The sequence below is a fragment of the Tauraco erythrolophus genome, chromosome 1 (assembly GCF_009769465.1).
Source record: "Tauraco erythrolophus isolate bTauEry1 chromosome 1, bTauEry1.pri, whole genome shotgun sequence".
NCBI classification, from domain to species: Eukaryota; Metazoa; Chordata; class Aves; order Musophagiformes; family Musophagidae; genus Tauraco; species Tauraco erythrolophus.
Genome location: NC_141465.1, coordinates 11,801,425 through 11,821,958, shown reverse-complemented (window position 1 = coordinate 11,821,958; position 20,534 = coordinate 11,801,425). Strand labels below are relative to the sequence as shown.

The 20,534-nt window shown below is 47.2% G+C and overlaps 1 protein-coding gene across 4 annotated transcripts in view; it reads right to left on the bottom strand.

Moving 5' to 3' along the window:
• Nucleotides 1-9,595, bottom strand: part of BBX (BBX high mobility group box domain containing) — a 147,656-nt gene extending 138,061 nt beyond the window's left edge. For 2 of the 4 annotated variants that reach the window (XM_086617246.1, XM_086617237.1), the window contains exon 1: nucleotides 6,740-6,771. Coding sequence is in view for 1 of the 4 variants with exons in the window: in XM_086617232.1 (XP_086473358.1) it covers nucleotides 6,740-6,812; nucleotides 8,372-8,592 (294 nt within the window). In the remaining 3 variants the exon portion in view is untranslated. Of the gene's footprint in view, nucleotides 1-6,739; nucleotides 6,813-8,371; nucleotides 8,593-9,577 lie in introns of those variants that run through there. The other 2 variants (XM_086617254.1, XM_086617232.1) reach the window with 2 other exon arrangements.
• Between the last annotated feature and the right edge of the window lie 10,939 nt (nucleotides 9,596-20,534).

Here is a 20,534-nt window from a genome sequence, read left to right as displayed (position 1 = left end):
GCAGATCTGGGAAGGAGTGCATGTTGCTGATGCAGCTCTGGTTCTGGCTTTTTGTTCAAGAATCCAATTGCACAGTTGTAGCTGCAGGATCAAGCTCTTCAGTCATTAGGACAAGATACACTGATGTCCCTGTACTTTACTCCATAAAGAAAAAAAAATAAAATCAGCATGATGTTGCTCACTGTAGAACTCCTATCGCTCAAAGATCACTTGTGGAGAGCAAATCAAACACGGCCAACCGCAAAAATGCCTTTTTCATCAACCTGGCAAAAAAAGAGCAACTTCCTCTCAACTTTCACAGACAGATTTTAACACAGAACATCACAACGTTTCAGCTCCACTGACTTTCGTGGAGTTACTTCACACTGAAGAGGCTAAAATAAGACACCAAGTTCTCTGTCACTTCTTCCATTCTCTCCCAAGATTTTCTTTATCTGGCTTCATCTCCAAATCCCTCATGATGCCATTCTCTTAAATACTGCTTTGACAACCACAAAAAAATGCATTCTCTCACATACATAAACAAAAACCTAAAATTATTTGCTTCATAAAAGAAAATACAGGCTGAAGAGTGAAGACTTACTATTCTACTGTAAGAGATACAATCCTAACTATTACCGTGTGACAAGCTTTGCCTGCTCCCGCTGCTGGATAACTTCTGATTGTGTAGGACATGGGTACAAATGAAAACAAAACAAAATAAAAAAAAAAAAAAAAAAGAGAAAGACAACTACTGACAAGGCTTATATTTAAAAGTTCTTATGTAGCTGGCAGAAAAAAAACACACTGGGGAAAGAACTGAAAGGTATGGGTTCAAGGCCATCAACCCAACAGCAGCAAAGTACTGCCCGGCACACTCAGCAGTACGGTGTAGTCACCACTCCACGACCCGGCCCACCAGAGGCCCAGGAGCAGGTTTAGGCTTTCCTCACTTGAACCCTGGCATGGGCCAGTTCAGCTCTCACCAACAGCGCACCCAGCCCTGCCACGGGGAGCTCTGGGCTTCAGAAGGGCAGGACGAAGCCCCTCCTGAGAGCACGGATGGCAGAAATCTTCCTGTTGCTACACCTACGTAAGCAGAGAGCGACCCCACAGCCGGGCACACAGTTAGCGTGGCTTTCACAATGTCTCAAAGCAGACTCCACAACAATTTGCTATATACACATTGCCTTTTCGAAAGAAAAAATAATTAAAAAATAAAACAAACAAACAAAAACCACCAAACAGGCACAGGGAAGATGGACCTTCCCACTTCCCCTCAGCCAGGGAAAGTGCAGACAGGACTTGTTAAGCTTCTTGTCAAGAGAGCTTCCACCTGAATTAAGTTCCATAGATCCCACGTTGTGCAAGTCCACTGAATTATTTTTACCTCTGCTGAATGGGGCTCTGTGTGACATGAAGGGTCAATAAAATGCTGTTTCTTATATTCAGTGATCGCTAGGTTTTTATAATCTCTTATACTGAAACACCCACATAGAAGATTTCTGACAATAAAAATTCCATGCTTCCTAAGCAACTGATTTTCTTAGCATAGTCTCATAAAATCCTGTTAACTTTCCTTCCCCTCGCTAAAAACTGAAATTTTGTTGCACTGGCTTTCTTTGTATTCAGATATGCCTGAAGCTAGTTTATTTTCACATGCCAAATTGTCCATGCCCATAAGGACTTGCTTTATGCATTTGTGTGTGATAAAGGAAAAGGCACGAACATAGGAAAGTGTCAAAACCATGTTTCTCCTCTTTGTTGATTCATCTTTTAGGTAATCAAATTTATAAATATTCAAAATAATAAAATGCTGCTATCACTGTGAGAATACTACAGTTAGGTTTACGCTCAGGCATTAAGTAAAGGACACTTTCCTCCTCAAATACAACGCCCGTTTTAAATCAAATCCAAACCATATTCTCAGTAACAAAACACCAGTAATCAGCAAACCTGAAAGTCTTACAGGATGAAATATGTTTAGCAGGTTTAGAAATAAAAGCTCAAATTAGTAAGTTACCTTATTTATCACAATACTGCCAGAGTGTCAAAGTCACTGCTTCTGTCAATTGCATGTTTCGTAAGAAAGCTAGTTGTGATTTCACATTAGATTAGGATTATGAAAAATAATTTAATTGTAAAGAACTATTTCAGACCAATGCATATTTTAAAAACGTCTCTATGAAAAATCACTCTTACTGCATAAAGTTAATACAAGGAAGTTAGCAGGAAATAAATTGTGTAATATAATAAATAGTGTAATATACACACCAGCTTAAACGCCATGTTTAGTGGCAAAAAACTCTTAAGTAAACTCTCCTGTCAATAAATATAACTGAGTTGAAAGTCAGTAACTTCACACTATTCTGAAGGTGTTTTTTTGGGGTTTGTTTTTTTTTTTTAAGTAGCATTATGAATGAAAGTTGAGTATTAGCAAAAGATGCCCACCTGGCACAGAATTCAGTGAGACTACTCACATGCCAAGACAGGCGTTTAGCAGGAAAGCTTCACAGCAGTAGGGTACACCAAGGGAAAGGACACAAAACTAAGGAGTCAGATGTGGATTTTACTCCATCCCCTGCTAATGCCAACCTGCTAAGTGACTGCAGGCAAGCCTAAGCTCCTTGACTGCTTTGTATCTCAGATGCCCAAAAGGGAGATAAAAATTGTTGTTCCTTGTTTTGAGGTATGTGATTACAGTATGGCTTATGTACTTCGCCAGACACGACACAAGCACATGAACAAGGCGATGCCTACAACTGCCAGCTATTAATAATATCATTATTATTGGGAGAGTAATGTGTGATGGTTTTTTTTACCTTTTCCAAACAATGCAACCAAAGAGCAGCCCATCAAGCTACTCTTACAGCTAAGAGTAATCCTTACATTGGTTCAGGTCTTACCCCTCCTGAAACTGTCACAAGGGGTGACAGCTCTAGGAGTCTTTTGTGAAAAATCTCACCTCCACTAGTATCAGGCTCACCACGTTGCTCTCAGACAGAAACATTGTATCATTACTGATCTTAAAAAAAAAAAAAAAAAAATAAAAAGGAACTAAGTCCTAACAATCTTTTGACACAGCACAGAATGAAAAAGCTTCTGACAATGATATCCCAGGAAAGGGGGGAAAACGGTAGGAGGAAAAGAAATCAAGTTAATACTACACAAGTCAGAAAGTTGACTTTTTCCTGTTTCTTCTCAAGAATATTTTTAAATACATACGACTTACTTCAATCCAGCTTTACAGACTCCTAAGTAATAAAGAAAACATAAATTATTAAGGTTACGGTAACGTAAAACAGTATCCATACCGCTTTAAATCCAACTTCATTCCCTTAGGAAAAGTGTCCCAATATATGGACACCATATGATTTAATGATACAGGGAAGCATCCTTAGTCTCTGTTTGCCAGTAGCAAAGGGACATATGGCTGTGCTTCCAAAAGTAAACTCTGACCCTGAAAGATGCCAGCGGGCCACAGCAGTGCCGCTGACCCCACCGGCAGCTGCAGCGGGCCACCTCCGCAAGGTGTTGGACCTGGGTCCAAAACTTGGGGCGGCCTCTGGTTTTGACACCACCACCTGCCAAAGCTCACAGAGACAGCCTGTGGCACGCTCAGAAACTACAACTGGAGTTTCGGTTTGGTTCCAGCTGTAATTTGTAGCGCCTTCCTCCACCAAGGAGCCACCTTCGAATGAAGAGGGAGGCCTGAACACCGCAGCACCGCGTGCTGTGGCAGGAGAGGCAGCGTTCCACCTGCCAGGCACACAGATTCCATGCAGGTGCGCTTCCAGCTCTCACGCGCAGCGCAGCCTTGCACGCCGCAGCCTCGTCCACCCCACCTGCACCTTCCCCACCGCGGCGCGCAGTGGAAGAGCAACTCTCCCAGCAAACTTCGTCAAAACGCCTTTTCTTCGTACAGCTCTGCTACCAGCTCTATGCCAGAGGACTGCCCTGCCTGACGCCACACGGACTGAGCTTCGGAGACGTCGCGCATCCTCAGCCCGCGGAACGCAAGCAGCAGCAACCTGGGATAACTTCAAGCTCCAAATACGAGCAATCGTATCAGTGAATTTAACAAGACTTGTCACCTGCTTAAAGATATTCACATGCTTACGGGATCGCAAGCTATGGAACCACTAATTTACGAACAAAGTGTATTAAGATCATTCTGGATGAAAAGGAAAAATGTTAGCCATAAAATAACTGCACGACTACCTCTGATATTTTATGTGGAAAACTGACATTTAACATCTTTAATTATTCACACAACAGCTATGAAAGAGAAAGGTTTTCTTCCTTGAACGGGAAAAACATGGACAAATTCCTCTCACCATCACTCCTACACTCCTTTCCTAAATAAACTTCCTCCTGAAACCAATGGAAGTTTTGCAGGCGACGGGGTTTACAGCAAGCAGCCCCCAAAAAACTCAAAAGCATCAAGGGCAAGCTTCTTAAATATTCTGAGTTTGCCTCAACACAGAAACCAGTTACATTTCTGATAAATTATGTGTCTGTTTGAAATGGTTGATCAATTTGCCGTGCCAAGAGGGACAGCAGCATGCAACGAACTCTTGAGACCATGGGCCAGTTTTTGAAGCACTCACAAGACCCCTTGCTAAGCACCTCGCTCCCTTTTAGCTCGTGACACACTAGCTCCGCGCTCGGCACTTGTTAACCAAGACCAGAACCCAGGTGTCTCTCCTGCACATCACGACTGAATTACTAAACTCCATTCATGAATAGTTACTTTACTGAGAACTGTATAATAAAAGAAATCTTCTTTTCTACCAAAATAAAAGCTCCCTAAAGTAAATGGAAGTTTCTAGTCATGGACAAATACAATGAAATCTCTACTCTCCCCTTTACTAGGCACACTATTTTTATTACCTTTTTTTAAGCTATGAGGAAATGTATTTCTTTGCTTCCTCTAAAGCTTCTATTAAGCCTTTTTTGTCAAAAAGATACCTTACCCTTCTTTTCTTTGTAATGTGTTCATGCCAGTACAACATCAGGTGAGACCTACGTTAAGCACTGTGCATAAAAATCAAGGTCTACTCCTCTTGAAGTTGTGGGCAGATCAGGATCACCACTTCATTTCTAGAATCAAAATTCCATGCATCCAGAAGATTTCATCACTTAAATTTAAAACCAGTTAACAACTAAAGATACTGTCTGAAGCAAGATCCCTGAGCTATTCTTGTTCAGTATCCTTTACTATTACTCAAAAAAAAAGAAAGTCTTTAGCACTTACAGCACTCTAATCTGACTCTTACCTGAAAACAGAGAAAATTAAGCTCAGAAATCAGTGCATTTGTATTCAGCTCTGAACAACCGTTTGAAGTCTATCTGTCAGTTTCTGAGTTTCCCAATGCTTTTTTACTTTGTAAAAATTTGTTGCACCAACTACTCTACACAGAGCATGATCCTGGTCAGTAATGCTATAAAACTGAAAGTAATACTCTCCTATGCAACTAGCCTGTGAAAGAATATCAGTAATTTAATTTGGTGTTTATACTCTCAGACCTACACACATCAACCTCACTGCCCACAAAATCCGAAAAAAATGAAATTTGGGTGTAATTCTACAGGAACTGGAGAACAGTCAGAATCCTCCCTTCGAACTATCTCCCCACAGTGGTTATCCCAGCCTCAAGCCTGGCTTTGTGGTCATAATATCACACCAGAACAGCTGCTCCCAACAGCCCCCTTTGAGCCAGCATGTTTGGGACCATTACTTATCCTATGTCTGCTATACACTGCCTGGAAAAGGTCAAGAGTATGTTATTAATCATTTGCATTTATGAGTACTAAGCTTATCCCAAATACATGTCTTGTCTTGTTTTTAATTATGTACACAATAATATCTTAAAAAAAAAAGTTACCTTCCACTTCCCCATTTTGGGCCAAATGCAGTTCAGTGCCACCATGGGCGACTGTACAAGAAGCACTCCAAGTGCCACTCGTTTTATGTCATCTATGAACCTGACTCCACAAATCGAGAACCTCTTCTTTGAACTACCGCTTCTACTTCAGCTTAAAAGATGTCAAACCCTTCCAAAGGTGTCAAAACTTTTCCCAGCATACAGATAAAAAAAAAGTTGTGTACCTGAAAGCTTAGGAATACCAGTAAATTAGTCACTAAGATTCATCTTTCAAATTGATAGGTACCTGCATTAATCAATGCCAAAAGAAAAACCAGTAACACAGAAAGAGCAAGGGTGGTATTCTAATCAGCTCTCAGTTTACGTATTAAAACTGAACCAACTCCTGTTGCAGTAATATTACAGTTCTGCTAAACTTCTCACTGATTCTTGACCTCCAGAGATCTCTAATTACCTATTCTGTTTATGTTTTCATATTTTTTCTTCCACTGAATTTTAAAAGGACTCTACATTCTCATGAAGTTTTCAACCTGTGTGTTGCACTTTGCATATTCTGCTGTTGCTTGGGTTTAAAACTTTTGCCCTAAGTCAATCAGCTGATTATCTTTACAAAACAACGCTTAAGAGAAACCAAGAAAAAAGTGAAGAGAGATCTGAATATGCACAGCCTTTCAATTCTCAGGTTATTCAGATCCACCCCTACGTACAAACTTTGTAATGTAGCAGTTGCTATGAGCACCCGGAGAAGACATGTTTTCTGAGGCACTAAAACCTGAACAAGCATCTTCCATGTAAAAAGTGGCAGCACGAGGACCTCTATCTTATCCACAACAACCGAGTTCTTTTTCTGTGTGTACAGTGTACATACTTACCCAGAAAAGCAAATGGAAATTACAGACAGACGAAGATGAAGCTGTCTCAAAGCCTTTGTCATGTGATAGTGACCTATAAAGTATCAAATAAAGGCACATCATCAGCACACCATGATTTTACAATATTGCAACTCACCGCAACGCCAACAAGAGGAGAGATCCCAAAACTTCTAACTTGCTTCCTCCTCACCCCCACCCCAGATAAGTTGTCGTTTAGACAAGATGACAGTCGCAGGAAACCGTAAGGAGCAAACAAAAGATGCACCGTGTCTTTAAAGGGCATTAGGACTGGGCAAATGGAGCAAATCATCTGAGTGTGCGTCGGCAGGGTGGGTTATTTTCCCTCTGTGTCTCTCGTACCCATGGATGCATGTTTTTTATGCCCGCACACAGACATCTATGCATACACACGGGGATGCATCACGCAATTATTTACATGCACACACAGAGAACCACGCACGCATTATCAAAATAAAAGGCAGAAAGTTGACCACCATCTGCAAGGAGGCATACATAACAATAACCCCCGGGAACTTACACAAGTGAGCGATCAATCCCCGCGCGCGGATAAGCCAAACAACGCAAAATTAACAACAAGAAGGCGACGCCAGACTGCAGGTACGAGATCCACGCGGGGAGACAGACAGCGAGAGACAGACAGAGGGACGGACGGCAGGCTGCAACGCCGGAGCACAGTTTCAGGTAATGCCCGTTCCCCCCCCGGCAGAGCCCAGCCGAGCCGCCCGGAGTCCTGCGACCGCCCAGCCGGCCCCTCCACCACCGCAGCCCGCGGGGAGAGCGGCGAGACCCCCGGCCGCCGCGGGGGGAGCGGCGTTCGCGGCCGCCGCCCACCCCCGCCCGTGCAAAGTGTAGGGCCACCGGAATCCGGGCTCCGGGGTGGGGTGGAAAGAAAAGGTATTAAATATGGAGAAAGACCGCCGTGACCCAGGGTTTTCCCGTCTCCCCCCCGCGCCCCCCCCCCTCCCCCCCGCCCCCGGTCACCATCAAGTTTGCATCTTAGTTACAAAATGTCGATCTTGAAGGCTGACAAGACACAGGGAGAGGGGGGAGAGAAAGAGAGAGAGTGAGAGTGAGTGAGAGAGAGAGAGAGAGAGAGAGAGAGAGAAGAGAGAGTCCATCTTGCTTTGAGGGGGGAGGAGAGGAGCAATAATGCAGCGCATAAATCTCACCCTCCCGGGGGAAAAGTCTACACAACACCTTTGGGGGCGGGCGGGCGAGCAGGGAAGGGGCGGCGGCGCGGGGAGGGGGCGCGGGGGGCTCCCCGGCCCTCCCAGCTGCCCTCCCCGGCGGGATCTGGCGAGGCAGGCTGGCAGCAAACACCTCCCTGCTGCTCCCCTCCTCCTCCCCGCGGGCCCGGGCGATGATCCCGCTGCTGCCGCCGCCGCCGCTGCCACCGGGGAGGAGGTGCCGCCACCGCCGCCGCCGCCGGGAGAGCCACATGGAGACCGGCACCCCGTCTCTGCCCCGGCGGCCGGGCCGGGCCCCTCCGCCGCCCCGGCGGGCTGCGGGACTTGGACGTGTCACCAGCAGGACGGGCAATGGTTTCGGCGCCCCAGGCCCGAGTGACCACCGCCGGCCTGGCGGCGCCCCGGCCTCCCCGCACACACTCACCTCCGGAAAAAAACTTTTAACCGCGGGCCTCCCCCGGAAAAAGTGGCGAATCCGCCCCGCACACGGTTAAAGCCCCGCGGCCCCCCGGCTCGGCTGGCGGCGAGCGGGGGAGACCCGGGCACGGTCCTTCCCCGCCCCGGCGGGGAGGGAGGGAGGAGGCAGGCAGGGAGGGAGGGGGCGGGCAGCCGCCTGCCGGTGCCTCTCGCCCCGCCGCCGTACATGTCGCCTCGGCGGCTCTCGCATCGCTTCGTTTTACCTTCCTCATTCAGCGGCGGCGGGCTGCCACCGATATTTCTAACGCAAACCTGCTGCCGTGCGGCGCCCGGGATTAACGCGATCGCCTCCCTTCCCCTGCCTCCAACCCTTCCTTCCCCGTTCTCCTCCTTCTCCTCCTCCTCGCAAACCTACACTGGATCGGCTCTCCTCACAGCCATGCAAGTTTCATACATTGCAAATAAACCCGAGAGGAGGAAGAGCGAAGCGGCTGGCGGGGGGGGGGGGGGGGGGGGACGAGGAGGAGGAGGGCTGCTTTCTGTAATTTACCAGCGACCCGATCTCGCAGCAGCAAATAACAGCCGAGCACCCATCCGGCTCCCGGCGGCGGAGAGAGCCCCCCTCGAGGCGGCCGCCCCCTCCCCGGGGCGCCCCCCGCCAAGTTTTCTGTCATCGCGACCACCCAATGTCACAACTTACCTTCAGAAATAGGACTTCGCGCGGCCGAGGCCTGCCGCCGCCTCCCCCCCCCGGCCCCCGCCCGCCTCCCTTTCTCCCTCTCCACCTTAAACTTATTGACACAACATAATCCCACATCCACGCGAAACCCCGGCAGGGCCGCCCGCCCCCGCCCCCCCGCTGCCCACCGGGGCCGCTGTGCCGCCGCGCCCCGGGTGCATCGCTGATGACTACCGGAAAACGCACAGCCCAACTCTCCGGCCGAGCCCGGCCGCTGTTGTTGTCGGGGTCGGCGCCGGGGTTTTTCCTCCCGCCTCCCCCGCCGCCCCGTGCGGCCGCCGAATCGGCTCCCCTCGCCCTCGTTGGTTTTGGATCCCCCTCTTCTCCCGGCGGTGGCGCGGAGCCCCCCCAGGCCGGCGGCAGCCGATACCGATCCGCGCACTCTCCCCTGCGCCTCGCCTCGCCGCCCCTCGGGATGAAGTTTCGTTTCTGCCTGCCGCGATTTCCCTGTCAAGTCCCCCCGGAGGCACACACCGAGCGGCGGCCGATGGCTCGCCCTCCTTCCCCTTCCTCCCTCCGCCGCGGCCGCCGCTGCTCTTGCCTCTCTCTCTGTGGCGGCGAGAGGTGCCTGGTTTCAAACGCAGCCTGGCACTGGCTGGCCTACCCCTGCCGCCTTCTTCTGTTTTCTTTTTTTTTTTTTTTTTTTTAAATGCACTGCGCTGTATTGCAATTCACCTCGCCTCCCCTCACCCCCCTCCGGTAAAACACCCCCGGTCACCCCTGCCCTCCCGGCCGGGCAGAGGGCTGCCGGCACCAACCCACCCGTCCTCCCCTGCCCAAACTTTCAAACGAAGGCAGGGCTGACGAGAGGGAGGAAAAGTGACTGGGAACGGCGGCAGCCGCCGCGCAGGGTAGGGGAAGCTCCGCGCCTCCCCGTCGCTCGCCAACGCCGCGGGGGGGTCCCGGGGGGCTGCCCCGCCACTGGGACGCGGAGGGGAAAGTGTGGGGCGAGGGCACCCCTCTCTCTCGCTGCCTGCCGCTGCCCGTCTCCGTCCGTCTCCCTGCTGCCCGGTGAGGGGCGACGGGCGGCGCGCACTCACCTCGGCGGGGCCGGCGGGCGGGCGGGCAGCGCGCCGCTGGGCCGGAGCGAGGCGCGGCGCGCAGCGGAGCCCCTCCGCCTCGGCGCCCGCGGAACGCGGCTCCACACAGAGCCATGCAACCCGGGCAGCGCCACAACACTCCTCGGGATATAAGGCGGCCCGCCATTGGCCGGCGCGCTGAGGGACGGGCTCGCCAGCCATTCAGCGGCGGCGTTACACCCGCGGCCCGCGAAGGAGCCGCTGGCGCACACACTCCCCGCACACACTCACACAAAGATCGTCGCGCTGCTCTTCGCGGTGTTTGAGGAGCCGGCGGCGGCCGTGGCGGAGCGGGGCAGGTAGCGGGGGCCGCCGGCCCCCGGCGCTGAAGGGAGCGCGGAGCCGCGCCGGCCACAGCGCCGGCAGCCGCTGTCCATTGGCCGCCCGGGGAGGGCTGCGAGAGTGAACTACGCCTGCCCTGGGCAGCGCCGCGGGGTAACGGCCTCGGCGGGGTGCGGGCGGCGGGCACGGCGCGGCCCGGCCCCGCTCGGCCCCAGCCCCGGCGGCCCGCTGCGCTGCCCCCCGATAACTTACTGTGCCGAGTTGGGCGGGTTTCATTCAGAGGCCGAAGCACGGCGAGCGGAGAAGTTGAGGGAGGCAGCAGTGCATCCGCACAGCCCCCGCTCGGGGAGTAAACACGGGAAGCCAGCCCCGCGGCCCGGGGGAGCCGGGCAGACGGGCCGAGGCCGGCGGTCGCCTGCTGACCTGCCCGGAGGGTTTCAGGCAGCGGCGCTGCCCGGGGATACGGCGGAGCACCGGGTGGTGCCTGCTGCCGTGGTAATCCTCGCCCGAACGTGGCGGAGAGGCCCTCGCCGGCCCAGCACCGACAGCACGGCGGTCTTCACATCAGCTTTCCGTAGAGAAAGCGGGCGCTTACTTGGCAGGACTAGTGAAGTAGAACGCTGGCGTCCGCACCGCGCTCCGGGTCGTGCCTGCTGCTCTGCCCTGCACCTCACATACGGTACCAGCCACATGGATGTGGAATTCATCCGAGAATTTGTGTGACTCGCAGGCTGACACGGACAAAGCGACAGTGTGAGGCCAGCAGCCTTTGGGTGGCTGCGTGGCGATTGTGCTGACGGGTGTTGGAAAAGCCCTACGGAAATGTAGTCTAACTTTTTTTGGAAAAGCTCCTTTCTGCTGCAGGAATCACACACAACAGAAAGCATACTGCGTACACTGACATGACATTAATGTTCACAAGGGTTCAAATATATGCACCTTTAAGCCTTTTTGGGTTTTAAGGAGAAAACACATGGCATTTATTCTTACAGTTAGGAAGCACTAATTTTTGTGTGGCACTGTCTCCAAGTGGGACTCTGACTTCCAGTCAGCAATTGACGTATTAAAAAAAGAAAGTCAGAAATAATAATAGTAATAATAGCAACGGAAACTGAAGTTCATTCATTTTTTCCAATAAAAGAACAATGTTTGTGCTTCACAACAGCTTTACATACCCAACGCTCCAAGGATGTTTCTATACATTCTCTGTCCTGAGCTTTTTTCCTTTGTGGTATGGTTCATATTGGCATCTTCCCGTTGCTTGTCTACTCTTCTTCCAGTTTTCCCCTCATTTTTCTTTATGGCAGAATTATGTTAAATAACCGTGAAATAATATTTCTTATGTCTGAATCAAATGATGGGGTAATGTACAAACTTTTTTTAGAAAATTAAATTATATCCATGTTTTTGAGAAGTCATTTTAAATTAGCCCATACATTTTTTGTTAAGATGTGAGAAAAGTACTCTAAATGCCCCACGATCTTGCTTGTTGTAAGCAGGGGTGGGTTAGTGCCTGAATAATACAAAAATGATAGGATCAACATATTCTGTAATTCATGCATTCTGCCTCATTCTTTCATTTTCGGTGCTAAGAAAGCAGAGCCAACCATCCATCCCCTGGAAGTCAGGTGCACGTCAGGTGTCACAGGTCAGGACACTGGCAAGTGAAGGCATGCAAATTTCGTTAGTTGCATTTGAAAAGGTTGGCCTAATTTTTAGGCAGAGCTTCCTCCTCTGTTTGTAGTGCTTTGCAGTTGTAGGTAAGCAGCGTGTGTTCAGCAGGGGTAAGGAATTGCCTGTGAGAGTAAGAGGCCTAAGCCAGACAGTCAAAACTTACATGGTAGAGTTTCTTACTTCTCAGTATTAACGCGTTGTTTCTTGGATTCCTTTACCAATATTAATAATAGTACATCATGGAGCCTCTCATACCTGTTCATTGCTAAAATCCTGCCAAAGTAGGTAATTACTGAGCAATATAAGTGATGTAGATGCCTGATAGTATACATGAAGTTCACTTTAAAGGACGCTTCAATTTCTTGTTAACAGGACTCTCTATTACACCCGATGCCTTTACTGGCCATTTCAGAAAAGAGGTCAAGATAGGGACACCTTGCGTGTAATGTAATGTTGACAGCTCTACGGAACGGATATACAGTGCTGCTAATTAGAACAGCTGTGTTTTGTGTCCACGTTGTGCGGTTACAAATGGCTTCATGAGTGGCAAGGCAGCCACCTATTAGGCCTGTAGGAGCAGAAGTATTCTGTCCCCCTTTAAGGGAGATGAGTAAGCTAAGGTATGGTCAGAAAATAAAACGCTTGAGTTTCCACTGCCTTTGATTTATTGTGTCCATAGTGAAAGAGAAAACTGTATTTTCTTGGGCTATCAATCCAGGACCTTCTGCAAACACTCAGGTCGTGAAAGGTAGAGGATGGTAAATATTTCTGGGTTTCCATTTCTCTATATATGATTTTAAGCAAATTAATCCCTTTACGTGCCCACTTGGAGATATTTCTAGCTTTAGTCAGTCGCTGTTACCAAGAGTTATAAGGTGCTAGCCAGAGTCCGTGAGGAATTTTCTGAGGAATAGCGAGCGCTGAAATTTTTAAAATTGCCTGCTGATTGTTAGTTGGTTTAAAACTACATTGCATTTCCAGATTTTTCTGCAGAAACTTGAAATGTCAGATGGCACTTTTCTGTCACTTCTGTGTAATTCATGTTAATTTTCAAAAGAATAGTGCCCCGACCCTACCTTGTGGACCGTTCACGCATACTCCCGCGTACAGCCAGTGCTCCGCCGGAGTCGGTGCCGTTCAGCACAGATAAAGTAGTTTGCTCAGATGCACGCGCAGCAGGATTTGGGGCTTCGAAGCTGCGTGTTTGTGGCATTTGTTTGAGTCCATCAGAGTTTGCCTGCTTTACGCTCAACTGACGGTGGAGTATCTCCCTCCCAGCTGCGTATCCCCTCTTAATTAATCCATGGCACAACATAAAGGACAGAAGTAGCCATGTGTCTATGCTCTGTCAAAAGGGAAAAAAAAAACTTCTCTTCACTTTGTTGTTATTTAATAACAACAGGAAAAATAATAGCGTTGATATAAATAATAGTAAGCAGGGTTTGTTCCGTTCCCTTCCTTTGGGGCCTGCCGTGGAGCTCACCAGCGCTGGCGGGGGTGCTGAGTTTGGTCCTTCGTTACCGTTTTCCCTCCTCCTCCTGCCCAGGCTGGAAGCTACCTGCTGCCCGTGGGGCCGAGCTGACCAGTGGTAGCTCTCCCGGGCTGAGGTAGGCGCGTGCTTCCATGGCTGTTTCAAATGTATTCAGATAACAAAAAGGAGGCTCGGACTAGCCAGCTGCAGCCCGAGCCTGCAGGCCCTGGATCCCTTTGAGCTGCTACCATGGCTGACTACAAGTGACGGTTGTCATGTGAGCAGGGAAGGAAGGCCAGAAGGCAACTCTGGGAGCATATGCTTTATCTGCGTTAAGCTTTGCACACAGCCTGGGGAGAAGCATGGGGAAGAAAGGGCGAGGCAGATGCAGCCTTATGGAGCCTGTCCCACCTCTGCTGCTTTCTTTCCTGTGGCTTGTGCCCACCCACAGTCCATGGAATAGCGTGGCATCCTCCAGGTTAAAAAACACTGGAGCAGGACAATGCATTAGTGGGCCTATTTTCCTCCTCAATGCACTTGTATAACATGGTAACATTAATAGCAATTTATGTGCAGGCACTGAAGGGAGGAGGCATTTTATCTGAACTAAAGCTGCAGAATATCCACTTTAGAGTAGGAACTGAGCACCAAAGGATCAGTGTGGGACAGCCATTCTTCAAGAGCTACACTTTTAGGAAGTCATTGTTCCCACCTCAGTCCCTTTTAGGAACACTTTCAGTTTCTTGAGAACTCAACAGAAGTTTGTAGAAATCAAAGAAAGGCCAACTTGTTCTGTTGGTGTCTCTGTAGGAAGGCACAATTAAACTCTGACTGTATTTCTTTGCTCCTATTCCTTACTCCTGTTATTTCACAGCATTAAAATAATCAGGATATTTGCTTCTTCGTAATTTTGAGATGCTGCTTCTGAACGTTCTCTTTCTATACCTGTGCATCTAATTCCCACTGTCTCCTATTAACTCTTTTTCTTATTTTTTATGCCTCTTTTTATTAGTGGAGCATTAACAACTGCAACCCTCTGCCAGACCCAGCTACTAAGAGCTACTGAGATCCTACAAGCAACCTCTGGCCTAAGCTGCTAGCAGCTTCATTTGACAAGTTAGACAAGAGAAGTAGGAAGGGGAACAGACAAGTGAAGTGTCTTGCCAGTAATCTCACAGTATGGAAGCAGCAAAGTCAGGAATCAAATCTGGGCTTCTAACTTGCAATGCATTGCTCCGTGCACTGCTTGCCTTGTTGCTCTGAGATTTGCCTTTCATAGTGCCTCCCTTTTTCAGAGAAATATTACTACACCTGGAGGAGGTGTTCACCATTTTTTCCTGTTTCAGAAGAATTGAGTACAAGGTTAGCCAGAGCATCCAGATCCATTTGAGTCCATCACCTCTGTAAAAATTGCTTCTGATTCTACAAGACATTTAGGTATATGTTAAACTAATATATAACTACTTAACACACTAGTGTATGTGAAACGTACGATGTCTGCAATAATGAAGCAATTGTCTGCTAAGCTCTAAACTCAGTGGATTTTCCTCGTCCTTATACAAGTATACTGCACTGCAAAAAAAAGGTAAATCAGATCCGACCTGCTCACCTGAGATTGTGTAGCCCATTGAGTTAGTTTAGTGCAAGCAAACCAGTTTCCATAGCCAGCGACACACAAGAGAGCAGTGGATCTGTAGTTCACGTCCAGGGATTCCTTCAGACTTACTGACAAAGTCCACATTGGAAGCTGGGCTGAAGGATAGCACCTTTCCCTCAGCTCCACACTTTGGATTTTTACAGTTACTGCTTTAACTCTCATGTAAACTGCAATAATATTTAACTGCTTTAAGCATAAAATGTAATTGGAACTCATTTTTCAATTTTAGATTGTTTGCCCCTTATTACATTTTAGTGCTATCAAGTAGCTCTCTCCCTCCTCCACCCAAGGGCCTCTTTTTACTATCTCTGTTTCTGGTATTATTCAAACATTTATTTGTTTATCTTCTTGTGTTCCTTTCTCTATAAACACTCATGGTGCTTTAAAAGAACTACAGCCCTGTTCTAGAGTCCTCCTCCACCCTCCAATATACCACTAGAGACTTCAGAACTACCTCACAAATATGTATTTACTTCTGTCTAGCACAACAAGGACAACCAGGGAGCAAAAAGTTTTTAGCCTACTGTGTCCACTGCTTAACTGAAGAGGATGTCATCGAGTCTGTGCTTGACAAGTGGCAAATCCCTGCAGTGACTCAAGTGAAAGGGAAGCACCCGTTACGTCTAAGCATGAATTCTTACAGCCTGGTGAGCTTCCCAGATGCACATCTCATTGCCCCACTGCCATGCCTGCAGTTGTGTCCCTTTTGAAACCGCAGCACACTTCTTTGGCTGCACAGTGCTGCTACCATTTGTAAAGTAAACAAAGCAAGTGACCATTTGACCCTAAATAACAAGAGCACGCATTAGTCACTGAACTACTCAAAGACATGGTGTTTGACTCTTAAGTTGTTGTATCTGGGGAAATACAGAGCACTGCAGATTAAATATTAGTGATCTTGTTCATCTCTGCAAGGGAGAGACTTCAAAGAGGCAGGGATCAGAATTTTATGCCTTCAGGTGGTGGCCATGTGGGGACAGCTAGCTCAGCTGCTGGCAAAGAGGGAAGAAGCATCCAATCCAGTGGAGCCCTGAGACAGAGGACCACATCTAGCCTTCCTTCTTCAAGGAATTGCTTTTGGAATTAAAATTACCAGCTTCGAAGAATGATGTAGGGTGGGGAACAAAACTGGATGGATCTCGAGGCCTTTCAGGAGAAAAAAACAAAAAGAGGAAAACAATTCATGTCTTGGAGTAGTGTAACCCACTATAAATATTCCTGCAGGAGGAAGGCTGTGCACTGCTTCAGTGCATCCAGGTGAGAGGCCTCGCGAGAGGAAATTAAATCAGAACGTGGCATTGTTTCTGTCCCACTGGGTTAAAATGGAGAAGAAGGTGAAACTTAAGAAGGGCGCTTTCTCCTGCTCCTCCCTGCTCCAACATGAGAATGGTTGGCAGACCAGCCTGTAAGAACTAGCCCTTTTACAAACATACAGTGTGCCTTCCTGCATGCCTCCTTAATGTGGCTTTTCCCTGCAGTCGGCAGGTTCTCATGGCTTTCCCCTGTGCCAGTGCTGTAGCAAGGAAGATATTTTACTCTATAAAGTAGGCAAATTCCGCACTGGAGTCTGTCTGCCAACCCTGCTTGTTTTAGCCCTCAAACACCAATGGTGGGTGTGTATTTCCCTTATTCTGGCTGTCTGCAGCTCTAGTTGAAGCCTTTATTTGTGTTGAGATCTCTGCATCGCTAAAAGTTACAGCCCTCTCTGTAATGCTCTCTTTCTCCTGATAATTTTATGAAAGGTAAGTGGTGGAGCTCATCCGTATTTTAAGTTTTAATTTTATCAGCAAAAAGTCAGTTTGATAATACTGGGTCATTTTTTTCAAAGGATGGGTTTTGTCAATTGCTGGTTTGGGGAACTACGTTTATGTATGTGGAGGGAAGGGCAGGTGTAAGTACCTGTATTTGCATGCAAAAGTTTAAATTTTCAAGTGCTTGCTAAATTAAACATTTTCATGTTTCAATTAAAAAAAAAAAAAATCCTTACAAATGATCAAACCTGAAACATAGCATTCTTAGTGTGCTTTCCTGGCCTTCAATGTCAATTTGCTTCAACATTAAGTTTTTGAAAAATAATCAGTCCAGGTTAACTGAAGTGATCTGTTATCCCATTTTTTTTTTTTTTTCTGAACTTCCAGCAATTTGAAAAATCAGTGGATTGTGTAGCCCTGCCTGCATTTTTTTCAAATGGAAGTTGTGGAAGACACACAGAGATCTACAGTGAGATTTATAGTCTGTGATGAACTGAGTGTTCATAAAGAAACCTTAAATCTGTGATTCTGCTGAAGTCCTACTGAGAAGAACTCAAGTCGTGCACACTCAGCAGTGCTCAGATAAAGTTAATGATTATTTCCCCTTCCTTCCTAAATTTCCAGGCTGACTTGTTGCTTCCACTCCACTTTTCCTGCCCATATGAAAACCTTATTTTAAAAAGTACTAGAGTGCCTTACATCCAAACTTAGATCTTGGTCAAAGGAAGGTATATACTCATCTATTGACTTCGAGAGAGCTGTTTGTGCACATAAAGGTAAACTTGCGCACGACCTTGGTTCTTCCAGGAAGACCTGCCTAGAAACAAGTGACTGTGACTTCAAGGGTCTGTCACTTCTCCGTCTTCTTTGTGAAGCTGGGGCTTTGTGTTGAGATGCATTTCTTGCTCTAAAACTTTACAATGAGGGAGTGAAATCCCAATGGCATGAAAAGCAGTGATGGAGCTCTTGTTGACTAGAGCGGGATATCCTCCTGCTATCACCAGTTTATAAGTACTTGTCAGGATCTCTCATTTTGCAGTACATATGGCAACAGCTAGACTGAAGACCTGGTCTGAGATTTCTCGGTTAACCAGTGCCGCATCCCAAATTTTTGTCACTGGAAAGAATTGAGCGGATTGGTTGTCATAACGACATATGCTTGTATAGCTTTTAAGTTTATGATGAATTTTATTTAGTTATTTTTTCGTTGTGCCTTTGAGTGGGTATGCGAAGTACTGAAAGACAAACAAAAATTGCCCCTCACTGGCATGTCTGTGTCAAAGTTGATCTCTTTTCTTTACTTCAGTAGTGAGAAAATACTCCTGGTGTTCATACTTTTGGGGTACAAAGCTGCTTTTATCTGAGGATGCAATGTTGTATATGATGTTTGCTAATGGGGGCAGAGCTAATATTTCCATAGGGACAAAGCCGTGACATCAGTGCTGACGGAAAACTCATTACAAGGCGAGGTAACGGCACTGGCCACCGAGCAGGGTGGCATGTGGAGGTTCACACATCAGCACATCAGCTCTAGAGCAGGGAAAGCCACTGCGCTCATTCAGCTCCTCTGCCCACTGCTGCACCAGAGACTCGCTGCATGACATGCGGGTTGTAAAGGCAGATGAGGAAGCAGACAAGTAACCTGGGCCCTCACCCTCCAAGTGTATGAAGACAGCAGACCATGGCCATAAGGATTTTGAGGAAAATCTGGCAGGTGCCATGGTGGAACAGGGAATAGGTTAAGTATCTCAGGCAGCTGAAGTGACAGGTAACAGTAATATCTCTGCATGCGAACAGTGACAACAGTGTGCACGTACACGTACGGGACTTTCTACAGAAAATTGCTGACACAAAGGACTTGTAGCATCCTTGCAGAGGGGCTTGGCATTAGCTTTAGTGGGCTGTGAGGGAACTTAAAGGTCCCAACAAGCCCTTGTGGGCTTGAGTCACTGCAAAGATAGAGAGGAGTGTGAGGCTTTACCTAAGACACCTTCTCATTCAGTAGCAACTAAGGTTCAGGACCAGAGTCTGGTCCTGTACCCATTCTTTTACCCACGGTGCTTACATGTTGATTACTGTACTGCCTCCAACTGTAGGCATTGTATGTTCACCTCATTTCCAAATGGTAGGAAAGTAGGTAGTATTATGTCTGTTTTATTGATAGAAAACTGAGGCACAAAGAGGAACAATGGCTCTTTTCAAGCTACAGTGGAAGACGGTGGCCAAACAGGAGATTAAACTGAGTTTTCTCCAGCCTGAAGTTATAGACATACACACAGAACCATCCCTCTGAATCATCTCAGGGATCCTCCAAAGCTAGTCATCATGAGTGTTTTTTTAGGGTTCATATGGCTTTCAATTTTCTGGCCTATTATCACTGTTATCTTATAACTGAATCTTTGCTCAGACTGGCATTCGGTCCTATATGTTCACACTCATCGTTTGATCCTGAACCAATGCAACTCCTCAGTCAGCTGGAAGCAGGTTGTTTTTATTTTTTAGGCACTCTGTGCATGCATTATTTCACAAATAATCATAAAATAAGATGCTGACTTGTCCAAAAAGTGAAGTCTCTCCCTGACCGGCCTCACAAACTGATACACAAAGTTAGTGATGCTGTGTGAACCCATTCTAAGAAGGGTCTTGTACTAAACCCTGTCAAAGTTATTGGAAAGGATCACATTTTTGTCAATCAGCGTGGGGTGGTTCTCAAAGCTCTGCTATACTGATGGAATTGGTATAATTTAGAGCTCAGCATCTTTGCATCCACGCGTGCAGGTGTAACAGGCGTGCGTAGATGAGTGGAGGAGAAGCTGTGACCATGCACCCTCTTCTGTTTCCTTTCCTTACCATATAGAGTGTTAACTGATGTGGGAAGTGTTATTTCCTTAAGGACAAATCTTTCTAGTCTTTCACATTATAGTTGACAGGAACCCCTTCACCTTCCAATTTCAAATGAATACATTTCATTAGAAATTTGTTATATTTCTTGTGCAACACATACCAAGCAGAATGTTTATATTCATTGAATTGTTTGCATTTACTATCAAAATACAAAAAAAAAGTTTAAGTGGAAATGACATTTCCCCTTGGACATTCTCATAAAAACAAACAAATGAGCAAACAAACAAAAACCAAATAAAACCCAACCAGCTTCCTGGCAAGAGGAAAATTGTATGAGTAAAATATCAGCTTGCTTGATTCCACATGCAGCTCTCCTTTTCAGGGAATGGAAATGCTTCCTTGTGGAGGCCTCTAACCGCATACAGGCAGAACCCAATTATGTGAGGCTAGATCGTGGAGCTGTAATACGTGTTGGCAAGCACTTTCTCAGCAGGTGCAATGACCTAAGTAAATGCCCACCAACTCAAATAAGGTCTCCACAGTTCCACCTGCCTGTTAATACGCTTACAGAGTGAATACTCGACTGAGCTTCATTATACACACAAGTTTATAAGCAGAAACAGCTGAATACGTGGAGATGGGGTAAGCATGCAAGTCTGTTACAGGTTATTGC